The sequence below is a fragment of the Sycon ciliatum genome, chromosome 5, assembly GCF_964019385.1.
Source record: "Sycon ciliatum chromosome 5, ocSycCili1.1, whole genome shotgun sequence".
Taxonomy (NCBI): Eukaryota; Metazoa; Porifera; class Calcarea; order Leucosolenida; family Sycettidae; genus Sycon; species Sycon ciliatum.
The window spans coordinates 16,382,131-16,397,252 of record NC_088647.1 but is presented as its reverse complement, the minus strand read 5'-3'; the positions used below and the strand labels follow the sequence as shown (position 1 = coordinate 16,397,252).

General features: G+C 48.1%; 2 protein-coding genes and 1 long non-coding RNA gene across 3 annotated transcripts; 2 read left to right on the top strand and 1 right to left on the bottom strand.

The window, feature by feature from the left end:
• Window positions 1-1,967, top strand: LOC135817837 (di-N-acetylchitobiase-like; the record flags this gene model as incomplete). The annotated part of the gene is given in 2 exon segments (XM_065331115.1): window positions 1-747; window positions 1,466-1,967. Coding segments are annotated over 2 exon segments (909 nt in total), but the record flags the coding sequence as incomplete, so codon positions are not given.
• A 105-nt stretch (window positions 1,968-2,072) lies between these two features.
• LOC135817836 (RNA N6-adenosine-methyltransferase mettl16-like) lies at window positions 2,073-7,846 on the bottom strand. Its single transcript, XM_065331114.1, has 7 exons — window positions 7,192-7,846; window positions 6,625-6,765; window positions 5,812-6,076; window positions 4,714-4,783; window positions 3,978-4,106; window positions 3,444-3,599; window positions 2,073-2,900 (listed from the first exon to the last, which is right to left on the bottom strand). Exons 1-7 carry the CDS (start codon window positions 7,502-7,504, stop codon window positions 2,310-2,312), a joined length of 1,665 nt encoding a protein of 554 aa, XP_065187186.1. The 5' UTR covers window positions 7,505-7,846; the 3' UTR covers window positions 2,073-2,309.
• A 1,798-nt stretch (window positions 7,847-9,644) lies between these two features.
• Window positions 9,645-12,450, top strand: LOC135816636 (uncharacterized). The gene is made up of 2 exons (XR_010553426.1): window positions 9,645-9,939; window positions 11,792-12,450. It is a non-coding gene; the product is annotated as an uncharacterized LOC135816636 (long non-coding RNA).
• Window positions 12,451-15,122: the final 2,672 nt, after the last annotated feature.

Below are 15,122 nucleotides of genomic sequence, written 5' to 3'. Positions count from 1 at the left end.
AGAACATGGGACAGCGACGCCGACGAGATGCTCTGCCATGCTCATACCAACAATGTGCGAGTGGTGCTGCCTGGCAATTTCCCTGTGGCGAATTTGACCAGCACTGCGGACCGGAAAAAATGGGTGGATGACATCACAGCACGCACATTGACCCAGCACACTGATGGCGTGAACTTTGACGTTGAGAGTCCTATCGCTGCGGACTCACCTGAGCGCCACGCACTGATACTGCTGATCAATGAAACGCGCAATTCTCTGCTGCGCCACAACGCGCACGTCCAGATAACCGCTGACGTGGCCTGGTCGCCGGACTGCATTGACGGACGGTGCTACGACGTCAAGGGCATGGCCGAAGTCACCGACTTTCTGGCCATCATGTCGTACGACGAGCGCAGCCAGATCTTCCCGCCGCTGCAATGCATAGCCATGTCCAACTCGCCAGTGGCGCAAACATTCGACGGGGTACAGAAGTACATTGCGGCCGGAATCGCCCCGGAAAAACTCCTCCTGGGCCAGCCCTGGTACGGGTACAACTACCCGTGCGAGACGTATGATAATAAAACAAATGTATGCGCCATTGCCAAGGTTCCGTTCCGCGGCGCAAACTGCAGTGACGCTGCTGGCAAGGAGTACCCGTTCTCCTGGATCATGAGCAACATGAAAGCCAGCGGAGCCAAGCGCCAGTGGAATACAGAGCAAGAAGCACCGTTCTACACCTTCATGGCGGCGGACGGGAAACACCACCAGGTCAGTACCCACAGCAGGGTTCAAGCCAGGTAAAAATAGTGGGGTGGGGGCAGGGGAGACAGTTACCCCGCAACCCATTGTTCCGTTTTCTAAAAGTCTCTTGCCATGCCAAAGGCAAATGCAACGTTCTGGGGCGAATCCCCGACTTCACCTCACACAAATGTGCCGTTGTGAACCCTCTAGTAGTGACTAGAGGCTGCATTTTCGTTGAATGGCATGAAAAGACGCTAAAATCGACAAACGAGTGGGGGGGGGGGGGGGCGCCCACCCCTTTGGCTAGAACCCTGCATAGTATAATACATATCACGGATCCGGGTACCAGGGTAGGGATAGGTCAAGATCTCACTTTCCGCTTCCCTGGGACATCACCACCCAATGATCAGCTTCCCTGGGACATCACCACACCCCATGATCAGGTGTCAGGGGGTTAGTGGCCACCATGATCAGATTCGTAGTGGCAGCATGCTAGCAGTACAGTGTGACCTTGTATCCCGTCGCCGAAGCTGGTGAGTACCGATATGGCGTTTGGTCGAGATTGTGCACGAGTGGGCCATAAGTCGACTACATCAACATGCATTCTATGCATCTTCAGGGCTAGGGTAGTCGCTGAAGGCGGGTTCCACTGGGCAGAGTTTAATCCCAATGGCAGCATTGCCACCACTCACCAGCCTGTTGTCCTGCTGGTGTCTTCAACCTGTGTTGCTTCTCCTTGCTCTAGGTGTGGTATGATGACGTGCAGAGTCTGAAAATCAAGTACCGACGTGCCAAGGACATGAAACTGCACGGTGTGGCGTTCTGGACGGTCGATTTCCTGGACTACACGGGCGATACCGAGGCTCAAGCATTGGCCAAGGAGATGTGGAATGCCATTGCGGTATAGGGCTGGATAGCATAGCTGATCAGCATTGTTTACCTCTAGCCGTCACCATGTCAGGACTCAGGATGCCTGGCGGGACACAGCGGGCAGTTGGAGCAGATCTGCCTGGCTCGGCCTGCCAGAGCTATCGCTACAGACGAACTTAAAATGTGTGTATGTGTGTGTGTGCACGAGTATGTGTGTGTGTGTGTGTGTGTCTCGTTGCTAGGAGCTCTTCTTTTTACACAGCTGGCCTGTGCTGTATGTGTATGTTTGGATTTGTGATGACTATTCTCAGAGAATGTATTTATTGCTACCATTATTTTATGAATACATAGTACCTGCCACCCCACCCCTTCTCATTTTTAAGCTTAGTTGTGGAGGGTCCACCCCTTCCATTTTTCAGCTTGAAGTTGTGGAGAGTCCACTCTTTACTTCTTGATACAAGTAACTCTACTATAATTATTGAGCTTTAGTCAAAGGCAAGAGGGCCATTTGTAGCGTTGGATGAATTATCTCAATGAGGTTGTGTCAATGACTCAATGTACGCCAATCTGCACGGGAGATGCATGCCTCAAGGACTCGGCCTTTTTCACCTGCCAATGATCAAGACATTGTCATCGCAGTCTACACAAATAGAGGCATTGGCGGACAGATTGGGTTTTGTTCAATTACCACCGCCAGCTGCAACTGTTTCGCCGCGAAGTCACTGTCTTTCACCTACCTGTAGCTGGTTCTTCAAGTACAGGAATACCTGGTGCAGTAGCTCCCGGTTGTAGTTTGCGTCGCAGTCTACTTCCATGGTGGTGCCCTTGTCCTCCTCTTCTGCTGGGCTCAACACAATGGAGAACTCAAGGACTGGTAACGCTGATGCGCCACTTCTACAGTCAGCATGGTTAGTGCTTGCTTTCGATGGCGCTGCGGTTGGGTCTTCCGAATGATCACGCTGTGATAACGTTCGGTAATGCGACAGCGGTTCCTCTTGTGTATCTGGGCGTGTGCTGAGGTGGTCTGACGGTGAGCTAGTACCGGCACCATGGACAGCTGCAGGAGGGCTGTGCGATCGCAGTGCGTCAGCACTATCACTATGAGTGGACTTAGAGGTGTCCGTCGCGTTACGAACCTGAGCAGACGACGCAGCTCTAGCCGCGGCTGCCGCTTCATGTGCTGCCTCCTGCTGCCGCTGTGCCTGCAGCACTGCCTCCCGCCGTTTTCTCCGTCCGTGTGTCCACGTGACAGTCGCGGCGGAGCACGCATAGCACCGGGTTCCTCCTGATGACGTGCACGAAAATACGATCTAATGCACAGGGCAGAACAGACACCAGGTGTGATGATGCACACATAGACAAACATTTATCTGAGGTCTATATGCCATGGATGCAGTGAATGGGATTTTCGGTCTTTGACCATTTTTTGGTGGGCTGATCTACTAGTACTCACCTCCCACCGCTTTAGGAGCTGCATCTGCGCCTTTGGTCTTTGCAGTGTGGTGGCATTGCTACGGATGCTGAAAATCCAGTCAAACTAAAGCCTCAAGCGAACCGTGACTTTTTTTTACGCCATGTTCCTGTTTGATTGCTAGACTCATAGCTTCTGGCTGATAGCATGCATGGCATTGGGGGAACATGTCCACGCCTCAACCTATAGTGCCTGCACACGGGATTTCTCCAACGCTTACCTGACAGAGACAGCACTGGAATGCGCGTACACAATGTATCTGCCACACGCAATATCGGACTGTTGAGGCATTCACGAGTGTGAGATGTACACTCCTCGATAAGATACCTAAACTGTCCAGCACAGCACTGTGTTCATCTGCCCCATGGGTCGCACAACTCACCTCGAGACCACGTAGCACCTGTTCAACCCGGCACTCGGCCCAAGCCAACGCATCGCCTGCCACTGCCACTGGGTTGCATTGTGGCAAAGCTGCTGCTGTTGCTGCGGGTATTACGCACTGCAGCGGCCTCTTCCGCTTGCGGCTCTTGCCAGTGGCCTGTATGTGGCAGACAAAGAGATGAGTAAGTTGGCATCCCAAGCCAAAGTACAAGACGTGAGCGGCTAGCAAGGGGGTGGGGGGCTAGACTCAAATTTCACACAAACACACCTTTCAACCAAACCTGTCTCAGTACCGCCGGAAGCAGTTTTTTGATTGGTCGGTCCGGTAGTTTCATAGCCTTTTATACTTTGTGTGTGATATGGCGGGTACACACGTCCTCCACGGTAGGAAACATTTGTTGGTGGCCACAAAGTTGGTCCGGTGATAAACTGACCAACCGGACCGGTTCCGCGGGGCCTGTGTCTATAGGTACATGTACAGGTAGGGAGTATTTCACATGCAGTAGCAAGTCCAGCGAACAACACTCAGTCTCACCTGTCCAGAGGAAGAAGTGCTTGCCAGACATGGAGCAGCATGTGCAGCAATGTCATTGCAGAATGACCAGGCTATACCCCAACGGCGTGTCTTGCCCTGGACAAACTCTGTCGTTTCTACACAAGGTACCTGCAAACAGAGAATAAGTAGTAAAATTACTTCAAAAGTAGTAAGATTACTTCAAAAGTAGTAAAGTTCACACATCCGCGTTACCACCGGCTTACAATAATTATGTTAAGAAACACGGAGAGAATGAGTAAATTCAGCATAATAATTATATGTACTTGTGTGTGTGTATATACGTGCCTGTGTGTGTGTGTGTGTGTGTGTGTGTGTGTGTGTGTGTGTGTGTGTGTGTGTGTGTGTGAGCCTGCACTCCCTGAACATGCAGATACGGCATTGACGGCGTCTCTCGCTAGTTGCTGCTTCCAGCATTGTCAACGCTGCAATCGCTGCTTCAAGTCCCGGGCTGGTTTTAACCGCCATAACTGCAACCGTGGAAAACGTCTTGCTGCAGCCGATAGGGAATCACTGCCGCTGATCTGCATGCATTGCCCGAAACGTTTCCGACGACAGCAAGATTTGACGAGGCACCAGAAGTCCTGCCAATGACGGTGCACTCCAAACTCTGGCCCCCTCCGGGGGTGACATTGCCCAATGGGCAGTCATGCTATAGTAGTAGTAGTAGTAGTGTGTGTGTGTGCGTGTGTGTGTGTGTGTGTGCGTCTGTACGTACCTGAGAGTCAGTAAGAGTTCGTTTCAGCGCGGCCACACTCGACTTCTTACCAAGCATGCTTGTATACCATCTACAGAACACAGGGGGATAATCACGAGGCTGGTTTTCAACAGATGTTGTTGGGCACGTTCTCTTACACACGCTGGACCCATGTTTGAATATTCTCAAAAGATCAGAATGAACGGATTCCAGGCATGTAAACCAACACCTGGAACTTGCCATGAACTCTACTCACGACCTACTCGAGAAAGCCATGGCAAGAGATAGCGAATACAACTCTTTGGACAAATAATAGTTGCATACACAAACATGCACACATGCACACACGCGCGTGGGGTGAAGAGGCCGTACATCAAATACATCAATTCCGGCCAGAAATCTAGAGATTCTGCCTTGAAGTCATTTTCAACTTGATAATTATTATATGAAGAACTATTACTAGTAAACAAGCGTTTCGGAGACAGCAGTTATACAGTAATATTTTAGCTGCAAGGACGACTAATTGCACTGTAAACATTTCCTATATGAATAACTTCACTAGTTTGAGGGAAAGAGACAAACGGGAAAAGTCTGAAGAAAAAATATGAATAACAGTTATTTTAATAATAGAGAAAAGACTGAAAAAAAGTTTCAATCCCGTTGTTGAGGAACTCAAGGTATACCTATAATACCATACACGCGCGAATACAAGCCCCCACTCAAATAGAGCCCGTCTGTCAGACGGCATCGAAACAATAAAGCCCTGTCTCGTATAAAGGCCCGGGGCTATAATCGAGCCCGCAAAGTCTGTACAATGCAGTGAGAGTACATGAACCGTGCACAGTATGCACGTACAGCATGGTGCACTTATTGCACACAAACTGCAGTCACGGGTGCTTACCGTGCAATGATCGAATGCAGTCATTGCATGTACTGATCAGCAGGAATAGGTTGAAACAATTGATGTTTCTATTAAAAAATAAAGCCCCCTGTCGAATAGAACCCTCTCTCAAATATAGCCCCCCCCCCCCCCCCCAATCTGTCTTCTGGAAAAATAGAGCCCCGGGGCTTCTATTCGCGACTATACGGTACCTCCCTTCCTTGCACGGAAAACCGTACCTTATCCGATCCTTGAGAACGAGGCTGTCTTGCAGGATTCGCCCGACAAAATGCACTTCACCACCGTCCACAACCATCTCGGTGCCTGCGCCAGTGCAGGTAGCTGACGGCTGAGGTCGGTTTGGCCGGCTGTTACATCCACTAGCTTCTTTTTCGGAGCTGAAGAATGGCGGATTGCACATACAGAACAAGAACTGGACGTCGCCAGGGAAACATGTGCGGGAGAGCGGTGCCAACAAGAACTCATCGGGTGACACGCGAACAACTGGGATGGAGCAAGCAGAATGCCATGAAATACACATGCACACACACACACACACACACACACGCACGCGTGCACACACATGGACACACACACATACACATACACACACACACACACTGTACGCACGCACCTACACACACACACACACACACACACACACACACATATATGTGCACGCACGCACACACACACACACACACACACACACACACACGCGCGCGCGCACACACACACACACACGTGAGAGTACACCACATTACAGCTCACAGCCAACACGCTACATGTATCTCAGGAGCAAGGTTAAAAAAAGAACATTTTACGGTGGATTGTGGATCTGATTCACAAGTGATTACAGTACAATGGAAGCATACAACCAGCAGCAAGTACACGCTCATTTGAAGGTACCCCCCCCCCCCCCTCCCCCCGGTAAAGCCCCTGATCAAGCTTAGGCCACGCTACCTTTCAGCCAATCAGCCATACAGAGAAGGGATGGGTTGCCCGGAAATTCTACGACAATTCCCGCAGGCCACAGCCTGCCTCCAGCTTACCATCTATACTTTGCTCCATGTCGTTACGCTTGACATTGGCAAGCGCATAGTCGATGGAGGTGCTATCCACCTCGGTGGCCACCATGGACCAGCCATTCAGCTTAGAAGCAAGCAGAGAGAAAATTGCTGATGCACCGGTACCTTGAGCAAGCACATAGTGAGCGAACACAAAAAAAAAAACAGGTATGCACGTCCAGTCGCGTACAAGTACAAACGGAATGGTGTATTTGCCAACAACTTGATTGTCCACTGAGTGCCTCAGTGCTCCCTGGCATGCTGTTGCACTCTTTGACTGTATATGATCTGGTTACTTTTACGGACAGTTAATCGTAACTCGTAACCCGTCCTTATTATTTTCTATTATTACTTATGGCTCCTCTCTTTTTCCCTTTTTTTCACTCACCCGCAAACACACACACACACACGCGCGCGCGCACGCACACACGGACATATATATACACACACACACACACACACACACACACACACACACACACACACACACACACACAAGTAAGTTTTCACAGAACCGGAGCATGGCGAAGCTCAAGGAGCACTTCTTCTCACCTATGTCAACTCCTCGTACAGTGCTACCTCGAGGAATGTGGCCAGCAGCATCATCACCACCAGTCACTAAATCCTCAACCCAGTGAAGATAGTTTAGTCTTTGTGGCACGGCAGGCACCAGACGGTCATGCGGTAGCTCAACTTGCAGGCCGAAATCCACTTCCAGAAGAGCACGCGTCAGCTCGCGTTGGAACTGCTCACTCTTGAAGTTGATCCTCTTTCCGCCGTGTGACGCAGCGTTGAAACCAGCGTGCTTGCTAGCTAGCTGTGTAAATTCAGGTCGAGCATTGCAGTACCTACTTCTGGGGTGCATTTTTCTATTATTATCTACAGCGCCTTGTTCACTACGGCATGGATCAGTGAACTGAGGAAATCAACTCCACCAACAGCCTACAACGAGACTGGGAAACTTTCGTGCATTGATGCGAACCTTCCATATCCTAGTCTTCGGTTGCATCTGCTTCTCCTGCTGCTGCTGCTGCTGCATCGTCAACTAAAAACAATACCAGCATTCTATCAGCCTTCGAATCCTTCTTCCACTGTCCAGGCTACACGGAGCCTGCAAGTAGCAAGGATGCAGAGCAAAGTTATGAGCTGAATATGAAATTATTTGCTCCATCCACAACATTCGTCGTGCCCATCGTATCAAGTCATGTTCTTTCAAACTGAGGTTTTCACTTTTTTGTATTTTTTGGTGATGGGTTGTCGACGTCGTCATCTTCACTACAAATCAGTAATCAGGGCTGGTATTTGGGATCACAAAACGGGAACACGTCAGAGGCCATCTTGAATCACGCTACGTCATCAGATACCCGCACGTGATGCGGGGTCGCGACTGCGCAAAAGTGTACTTGCCAGTACAGATCTTTGACCTAGCTGCAAGAGCAAGTGCTAGTTTTTATTTTTTGGTGGTGCTTGAACTAGTTCGAACTGCTTCCCTTCGACTTTCTTTGACAGAGCGGGTGCTGTTAGGGTTTCCTGTGGTCAGTTTGTATCCACCACCGGTCTTGTATGTCAGTGCTTGTACAAGGAGGTGTTCAGTAGTTATTTTCAGTCCGCACCATGGATCGCATCCAGGGTAGGAAATCGCACTCTGACCGGCTTGATTATCCCGAGTCGAGAAAGAAGCGAACTAGTGGCCAGTTCGGCTCAGTATCATGGCCAGCTGGACGTAGATCAGATCGCCCCGAGGTCGAACAAACCGACAGTAGTCCTGAAATCCTTACCTCGCAGAAACATTTGACGATGTGGTGGAGCGCGGTGTTCAAGAACAAGGAACCATGGTAATAATTGGATTCGCTCCAGAAAAATTATTCTCGTGGTTCCCGGTTCCTTTCCCAATATTTCCTATGGTCTGGAATACGTGCATCACGCTGAAGCCTAGATGAATAAGATTGTAAGTCAGTCTTCTCTCTAGCTCAAGATTTTGCGAACATGGTATCAGTGAACAATAAAAGCAAAGGACACAGTGCAACAAATGGAAAATGCACGTCTCCTTCTTTTCCTTGCCGTGCGCACTGCACTGACTCTGTCACAGTTTGCAGTTCTGACTGGTGTCTTCCGTTTGTGAAAGAACCAGCGCAAGTCGCGTGGCGCGGCGTCCTTCAAAACGACACAAGTGAGCTCCACATCAGCCGATTTTGACAATCGATGGCTCAAAATTTTCAGTAGAAGATGCTCCATACTTTCACCGAAGCGAATTTCGCCAAAACGATCCTAGAGGTGGGACACGTTTACCGAGTTTGAGGGTGTTATTTGAATTCTAAATTGCGAAAATCAAAAAATCCTTCGGTGAATCCCTTTGCCCACATCTGAACTCGGTGCCTGCAAAATCTCAGCCTGCTAGAGAGAACTGTGGCTCACTTGCGTGGATTTGAACAGGCCAGAGTCGACGCGAAGTACGGCAAGATTCCCTGTACACAGCATGGTGTGACACATGTCACGTGAACCAAGATGGCGCCCACGTGTTTCTGTACAAGTACTAGCCCTGCAGTTTGTAGATATACCGAGTGTATCTATGATGTCATGGTTCGCCGCATGTACGTGTACCGGACTACCGGTACGTAGTCTACGTGTACGTGTAGGGGTACTAGGGAGGTTCTGCTCTACGTTTTGGGAACGCGACGCAAAGAATCACGCGAACTTTCTTCGCGTTCCCGTAACGTAAAGAAATCCTGTTCTGCTCTACGTTTCACCTAGAGAAGTCACGTGGAATGTGTACTGGGAATTCCCCTTCCATATTTGGCAGTTTTCTGCATGCAGTTGATCGATACCCAGCAAATGCGTACGCATTTTCTCTGCGTGTGCCACAACGTAGAGAACCCCATCTCCGCGTAGAAATCTGGAGCCAAAACACGCGAAGCCGTAGACTCTAACCCAGACACCTGCTCTCTACGTGATTTCTCTACGTTTCACGTATAGCAGAACCTCCTAATTCAAGGGCTGATTTTATTTGCAACCGCGGGAAACGAAGTCACCAAGACGCCTTCATTTGAGGCTTTTGGAATTGGAGAATTTATTGAATTTAGGTATGGCTCTCGTCCCTTCTAGAGAACTAACCAAGACCCTGTGGGGGCAGAAGGAGACTTCTTTGGCTCCGTGAATACACTAGCTATGCGGTGGTCTAGTTAGTTTGAGTGTGTGGTTCGTATTCAAAGTGTTCCAAGCCGCAGTTCACTCGAAGGTCATCGTGGATACGTCTGCACTTGAAAATTAAGGCTGGAAAGGACTGCCTGGTGTGTCCGAACGGTATGTTTTGCACTGAAGGCATTTTCTGTATGAATTGTTGAAAGTGTCTACTTGTTCGAAATGCAAAAGAGATGGTCGTAGATCCTTGGCCCACAACACCCCACTAAATAAACTATGACCTGTCGTGAAATTATGTGAAATTGATCAACACAATCATCCACAAATTATCCCATGCCAAAGTACTGCAAATGCATAAAATGGCATCCCTTTACCTAGGTCATGTTTGTAGGGCCTTATGCCACATCTTTGCATGATTTCCTCATGCAAATCGTGTGCCTAGCTTCGAAAACACATTGCGCTAAGGGCCGAATATATACCTGTGAATCAGAACAACAGCACTCACTACTGCTTTCATGAGTGGTAATGGTCAGCTGAAAGGAAACTTCTATCCATCAACTCATAAGTAAAGTAATGACTTATCTCCTTGCTGCGCATGTGGTTCCTTCGTATTTACATGTACCGTAACGTACCGCCAGAGCGCCCCACCATCTCGTCCTTTCGTGGTTGTATTGTGGAGGTGGTCTCCTGTCTGTAGGTTATACGACACGAACTTTGTACACATATTATTGCACGTTCTGCAGACAATCCGTACCTTCGAGCGGACACGAGCTCCACACAAAAACCTGCTTAGTGTGACCTTAGTACACTAAGTTGCTCACACCGTACGAACTTCGTTGCACTCTGCCATACGATTTTCCTTTCCCTGGCTGTGAAATCTGTCGCGGCAAAATCAAGGTGGGGCGCTCTCGCGGTACTTTACGGTATGTGCGCCTCTCCGTGTTCGGTGAATGATTTTGAATATTTGCGCACGACTTCAGGATAGTGCACATTGTGTGGATGTACCTGCGCATGTAATCCTTTCATGATTTAAAAATTAGGAGCCATGCTTCTCATCACCGTGGACAAGTAAATGTCGGCCAATTACGTAGCGTTTGGAGACTTGCACAAGTACAGTTGCGTGTCAATTATGCGGCACCCGCGGAATAAAATGAATATTCTGGACGACTGAAGCTACAAAGCCATCTTGTGTTAACAGATCAAAAAGACAGTACTTCGAAGTACCTGTATTTATCACTAGTATTACCCTGAGACAGTCGTACTCATCTCTAGAGACTGGCTTGTATTTAACTCTACGTAATGGCAACTTTCATGATGCTGACTGTCTACATTTACTTGAAGTAGGACTATAAAATTAATACTAAATATAAGGTCTATAAGCTGTCAGTGCGATGCTGTTGGATACCCGACATGCCATGTGACTGACCGCCAGATAAACGACATGCGATTGTACCGGTCACAGTGTAGCTGGGTTTTCACGAAAAAATGAAACTTATACGATTGTGAGAAAAGTTCAGAAACCACACTTACACATACACACACGCACACACGCGCGCGAGCACACACACACACGCACACACACACACACACACACACACATGCGCGCACACACACACACACACACACCTGTCTTGTTCTGTTGAGCCACTACCACAACTTGGCACAAGGATCGCATCGGCCCCAAAGGGGCAGTAGAGCGAAAGCGAGAGGTGTTGGCTTCGAGTTCACCTATCCCTACGGTGAACGCAACCTCGATCGAAAGTCATGCCGAACGGATTTATCTACCACGCGCGCGCGCGTATACAAAACGGAGGAAGGATTACTTACTCTCCCTGTATGATGTATCTGTTGTATTCGTGAACAATGTCATTGATGTTTTTCCATGCATGTTTTTGAATATGCGAGCATAACTTCCAACATCAAGCACATTCTTGCTTCTTATCAGCATGTACAAGTTTATGTTGGGCAGTTATGTAGCGTTTGTTTTACCGGCTGCGTTTGTTGGTGCTTGCAGGTCATTGGCATGCTGTCTGTTCCACAGAAGCTCGTGTAACAGGTTCACCGTACAGCTATAAATGCAATGTAGCGTGTCGAAGTCACTTCGGTATGACGTGATGCCTAATTCCCTGGTACCAAAATTGCGAGTATGCAAGTGATCGTCAAGCCTGTCCCCTGTACAGTAGCCGTCTTGCCTTGTTACGCCTGGTTCTGACTCTGCATTCTCGTATACTCCATGCAATGTTACAAGGAATACTGCTTCCTTCTCAAACAATTCATTGGCAACAAAACGCTCGGCTATGCCGTGTAACTTTGCTGTGCGGTTTGTGCTTTGTCAATGTTGTGTACCAGTTCATGATCTGTGCTTGCTGGTCTGTTTGTTTTCTCTCGCACAATTGAGGCGCTGTAGCACAGTGTACAGTGTCGATCATCCTGCCCAGGCTCTGATCTCACGTACCACAGTACGGTTTCTCTTGTTGCTCACTGTAATGTGCATGATACAAGCTCCTTGGTACTCCATCATCACCTGGTGCTGTTGCTGCCATTGTTGGACCCTGCTGATATCCTTCTCGCAATGCCCGAACGTTGTTCCAACGAATGCACAACTCGCTCTTAGTTGTCACATTCGGTTTGGTCTCGTTCCAGTCTTTCGAATTGAGTGAGTGCGTAAACTTGTATGAAGTGGCGAAGCAAAAGCCGTGCGCCGGCAAACATTTTTATGTCCGGGTGTAATGACGCACCAAGGCCCCGGGACTTGCGTCCAATTCCTGAGTGATTTTTGTGTGCCTAGCCTCTAGGTACCATACCATATTTGTTTGGTTCAACCGTTTTGGATGCCCACTCAGTGACTGCAATACCATTCACTGTATTATGTGTGTATGTTATCGAAGAAATCTCCCATATTTTTGGGTGGACAAACCTCGCCATAAGTCAGTAACCTGGCATTTTGCACCAACAGAACTTCTAGGATATCAGCGCCGTCTCAGTACCTGGGGACAGTTGTAAAGAAAAAGAAAAAATACCCTTGGCCCACAATGCCCCACTAAATAATCCGAAGGGTGTCGCGAAGATGACAATTTCCTTAACTTTCTTTCGTGGACGAAAAAAGACAATTCGCTTCGTCCGTTGCGCATGAAACGAAACATGAGGGTAGTGTTTATCAATTAGAATGGGTATCATGCACGAAGGAATGGCGAAAAGGTACTATGCTCGAGCGCTGGTCGTCGTCTTGTTTGTCAATTTTGAGTCCCATTGAGAATTTTCTTCTCCAGACCTCTCAAATTTCCCGTGGTTGCAAATAAAAGTGCAACTTCTAGACGACTTTTTTGAATTTGGCGCACGGACTGTGTGGACGTGGCATCACTGGCATGTGCGCTCAATCCCCCGCTCATATCCGGGTTGTGGCAAGAGTCCATAACCCCCGGGGGGGGGGGGGGGGGGGGGTTAATAATAATATGGACTCTTGGTTGTAGTAGTAGTAGTAGTAGTAGTAGTAGTAGTAGTAGTAGTAGTAGTAGTAGTAGTAGTAGTAGTAGTAGTAGTAGTAGTAGTAGTAGTAGTAGTAGTAGTAGAATTTATTATTTTGATAGGGAAGGCCCTACAGACGTTGCCGTCTTGTTACAGGGAACCCTAAGTGCTCTTTACAGAGCGAAACAAAAACGGATAGATGCTCAACCTGACGACACGAGACAGGCAGAGAATTCCACCTATCAGCGCCAAGGAAAGAAATAGAGAACATGCCATATCTAGTGGTAGCAGCGGGCAAAGAAAGTGAAGAGAATGATTGCCCTCTAGTGCGCCTCTCGGTGCAAGTAGCAGCCGACTGGAGGGTGAACATTGAGGAAAGAAGAGGACTTGTAAGCTGATGAATACAGCGGAAAACAAAAATAAAAAGCCTCAAGTTGAGACGAGATTCGAGGGAGTATAACTTAGCGTGCCGCAAAACAAAGACAGTCGGGGTACGGCGAGGGAGACCAAAAACCTTTTTCATGCTGATATGACTTAAAGTAACAAGGCGAGAGTATAAAGATGGTGTAAGACAGTGAGCATACGAGTTGCTGGCGTATTCAATAGTGGATTGGATGAGGGATAAATAGAATATTCGCTTAGTTGTGTGGTCTACTGTACGGCGGCAGCGGCGGAATGCTCCTATCTTCTTATAAACAGATGTACATACATGGTTGACTTGATCCTCAAAGGTGAGGTGTTGGTCAATAATGAGGCCAAGATAACGCGCTGTGGCAGAAGGTCGAATATCGACACCACCGCATGCAATGGTAAGATCCGGCGGAAGAGGCAGAGCCTTCTTCCTGTTGTAGCAACTCCCTACTGAGTACTGTATCATTGTATGTCACTATGCCCTACTATGTATAGGATATTGACCAAGGCGAGGTCTACATTGTATATGGGAAATATAGGCTGAGCGCGAGTAAAAGACCGAGGTCCGCCGAGGTCTTTTACGAGGCCTATATTTCCCATATACATGTAGACCAAAGTCGAGGTCAATATCCTATTTATCACGATTCCTTTGCCATAACCCCAAAATTTGAACCTTTAGGAGCTACATGTGTACATGTATTTTAACCTTTTAGTATAGCATTTGTACTATAGACTTCTTTTTGAAGTGGAGAGAAATTTCTAAGTCCCTCCAAAGTCGAAAGTTTACAATGCCTGTAAGTGGTCGATACAAGCGGTCGATATTGCGGCGATATGGGTAATATAGGACCAGTCAAGGATCACGAGAATTAGTGGAGGTCGATATAGAAGAGTGATAAGTATCTAATATGACTGAGTACGAGGTCAATACAGGAAATAAAAGCCGAGTAAAAGACCGAGGCGAAGCCGAGGTCTTTTACGAGGTCTTTTATTTCCTATACTGACCAAGTACAAGTACGAAGTCAATAGGTATTACATTTATCACGACTGACCAAAGCATGTGTTCAATCGCTAAAAAGGAGTCAAATATAAGCGGTCAATATAGCCCTAAGGAGTGAAATATGCAGGAATATTTGACTACTTAGGTATGGCAAAAATCTATGTGAGTCAATACAAGGGAGTGATAAACTGTAGTACTGATCTGTTGTACAGTGCTGGCAACTGAAATCCGACCCCCTGGTTATGGCTTATGGTATGGGGGCAAGTGTTATTTCAGAGCAAAAGAAGACAAAACAACAGTCCATAAACCATGATTTACCCCAGGCCAGGGTTAAGGACCGACTATACTAGTCGACTCTTGATCATAAAGACTCACAAGTCATGAGTCATGTCAGTGGTATTCCGGACTGACCGCTTATGGGTACTGAGTATACCGCGGAACCGCTTGTGGGCATGTGTTACTACTTACTAGT

What these genes read in the sequence shown, in the direction of transcription:
- LOC135817836 (XM_065331114.1), bottom strand. Translation starts at nt 7,504, where the DNA reads ATGCACCCCAGAAGTAGGTACTGCAATGCTCGACCTGAATTTACACAG. An exon ending in CATGGAGCAAAGTATAGATG is followed by an intron (nt 6,077 to 6,624) that starts GTAAGCTGGAGG and finishes GCTCCATCCCAG; the next exon opens with TTGTTCGCGTGTCACCCGAT. An exon ending in GTTCTCAAGGATCGGATAAG is followed by an intron (nt 4,784 to 5,811) that starts GTACGGTTTTCC and finishes TGTGTTCTGTAG; the next exon opens with ATGGTATACAAGCATGCTTG.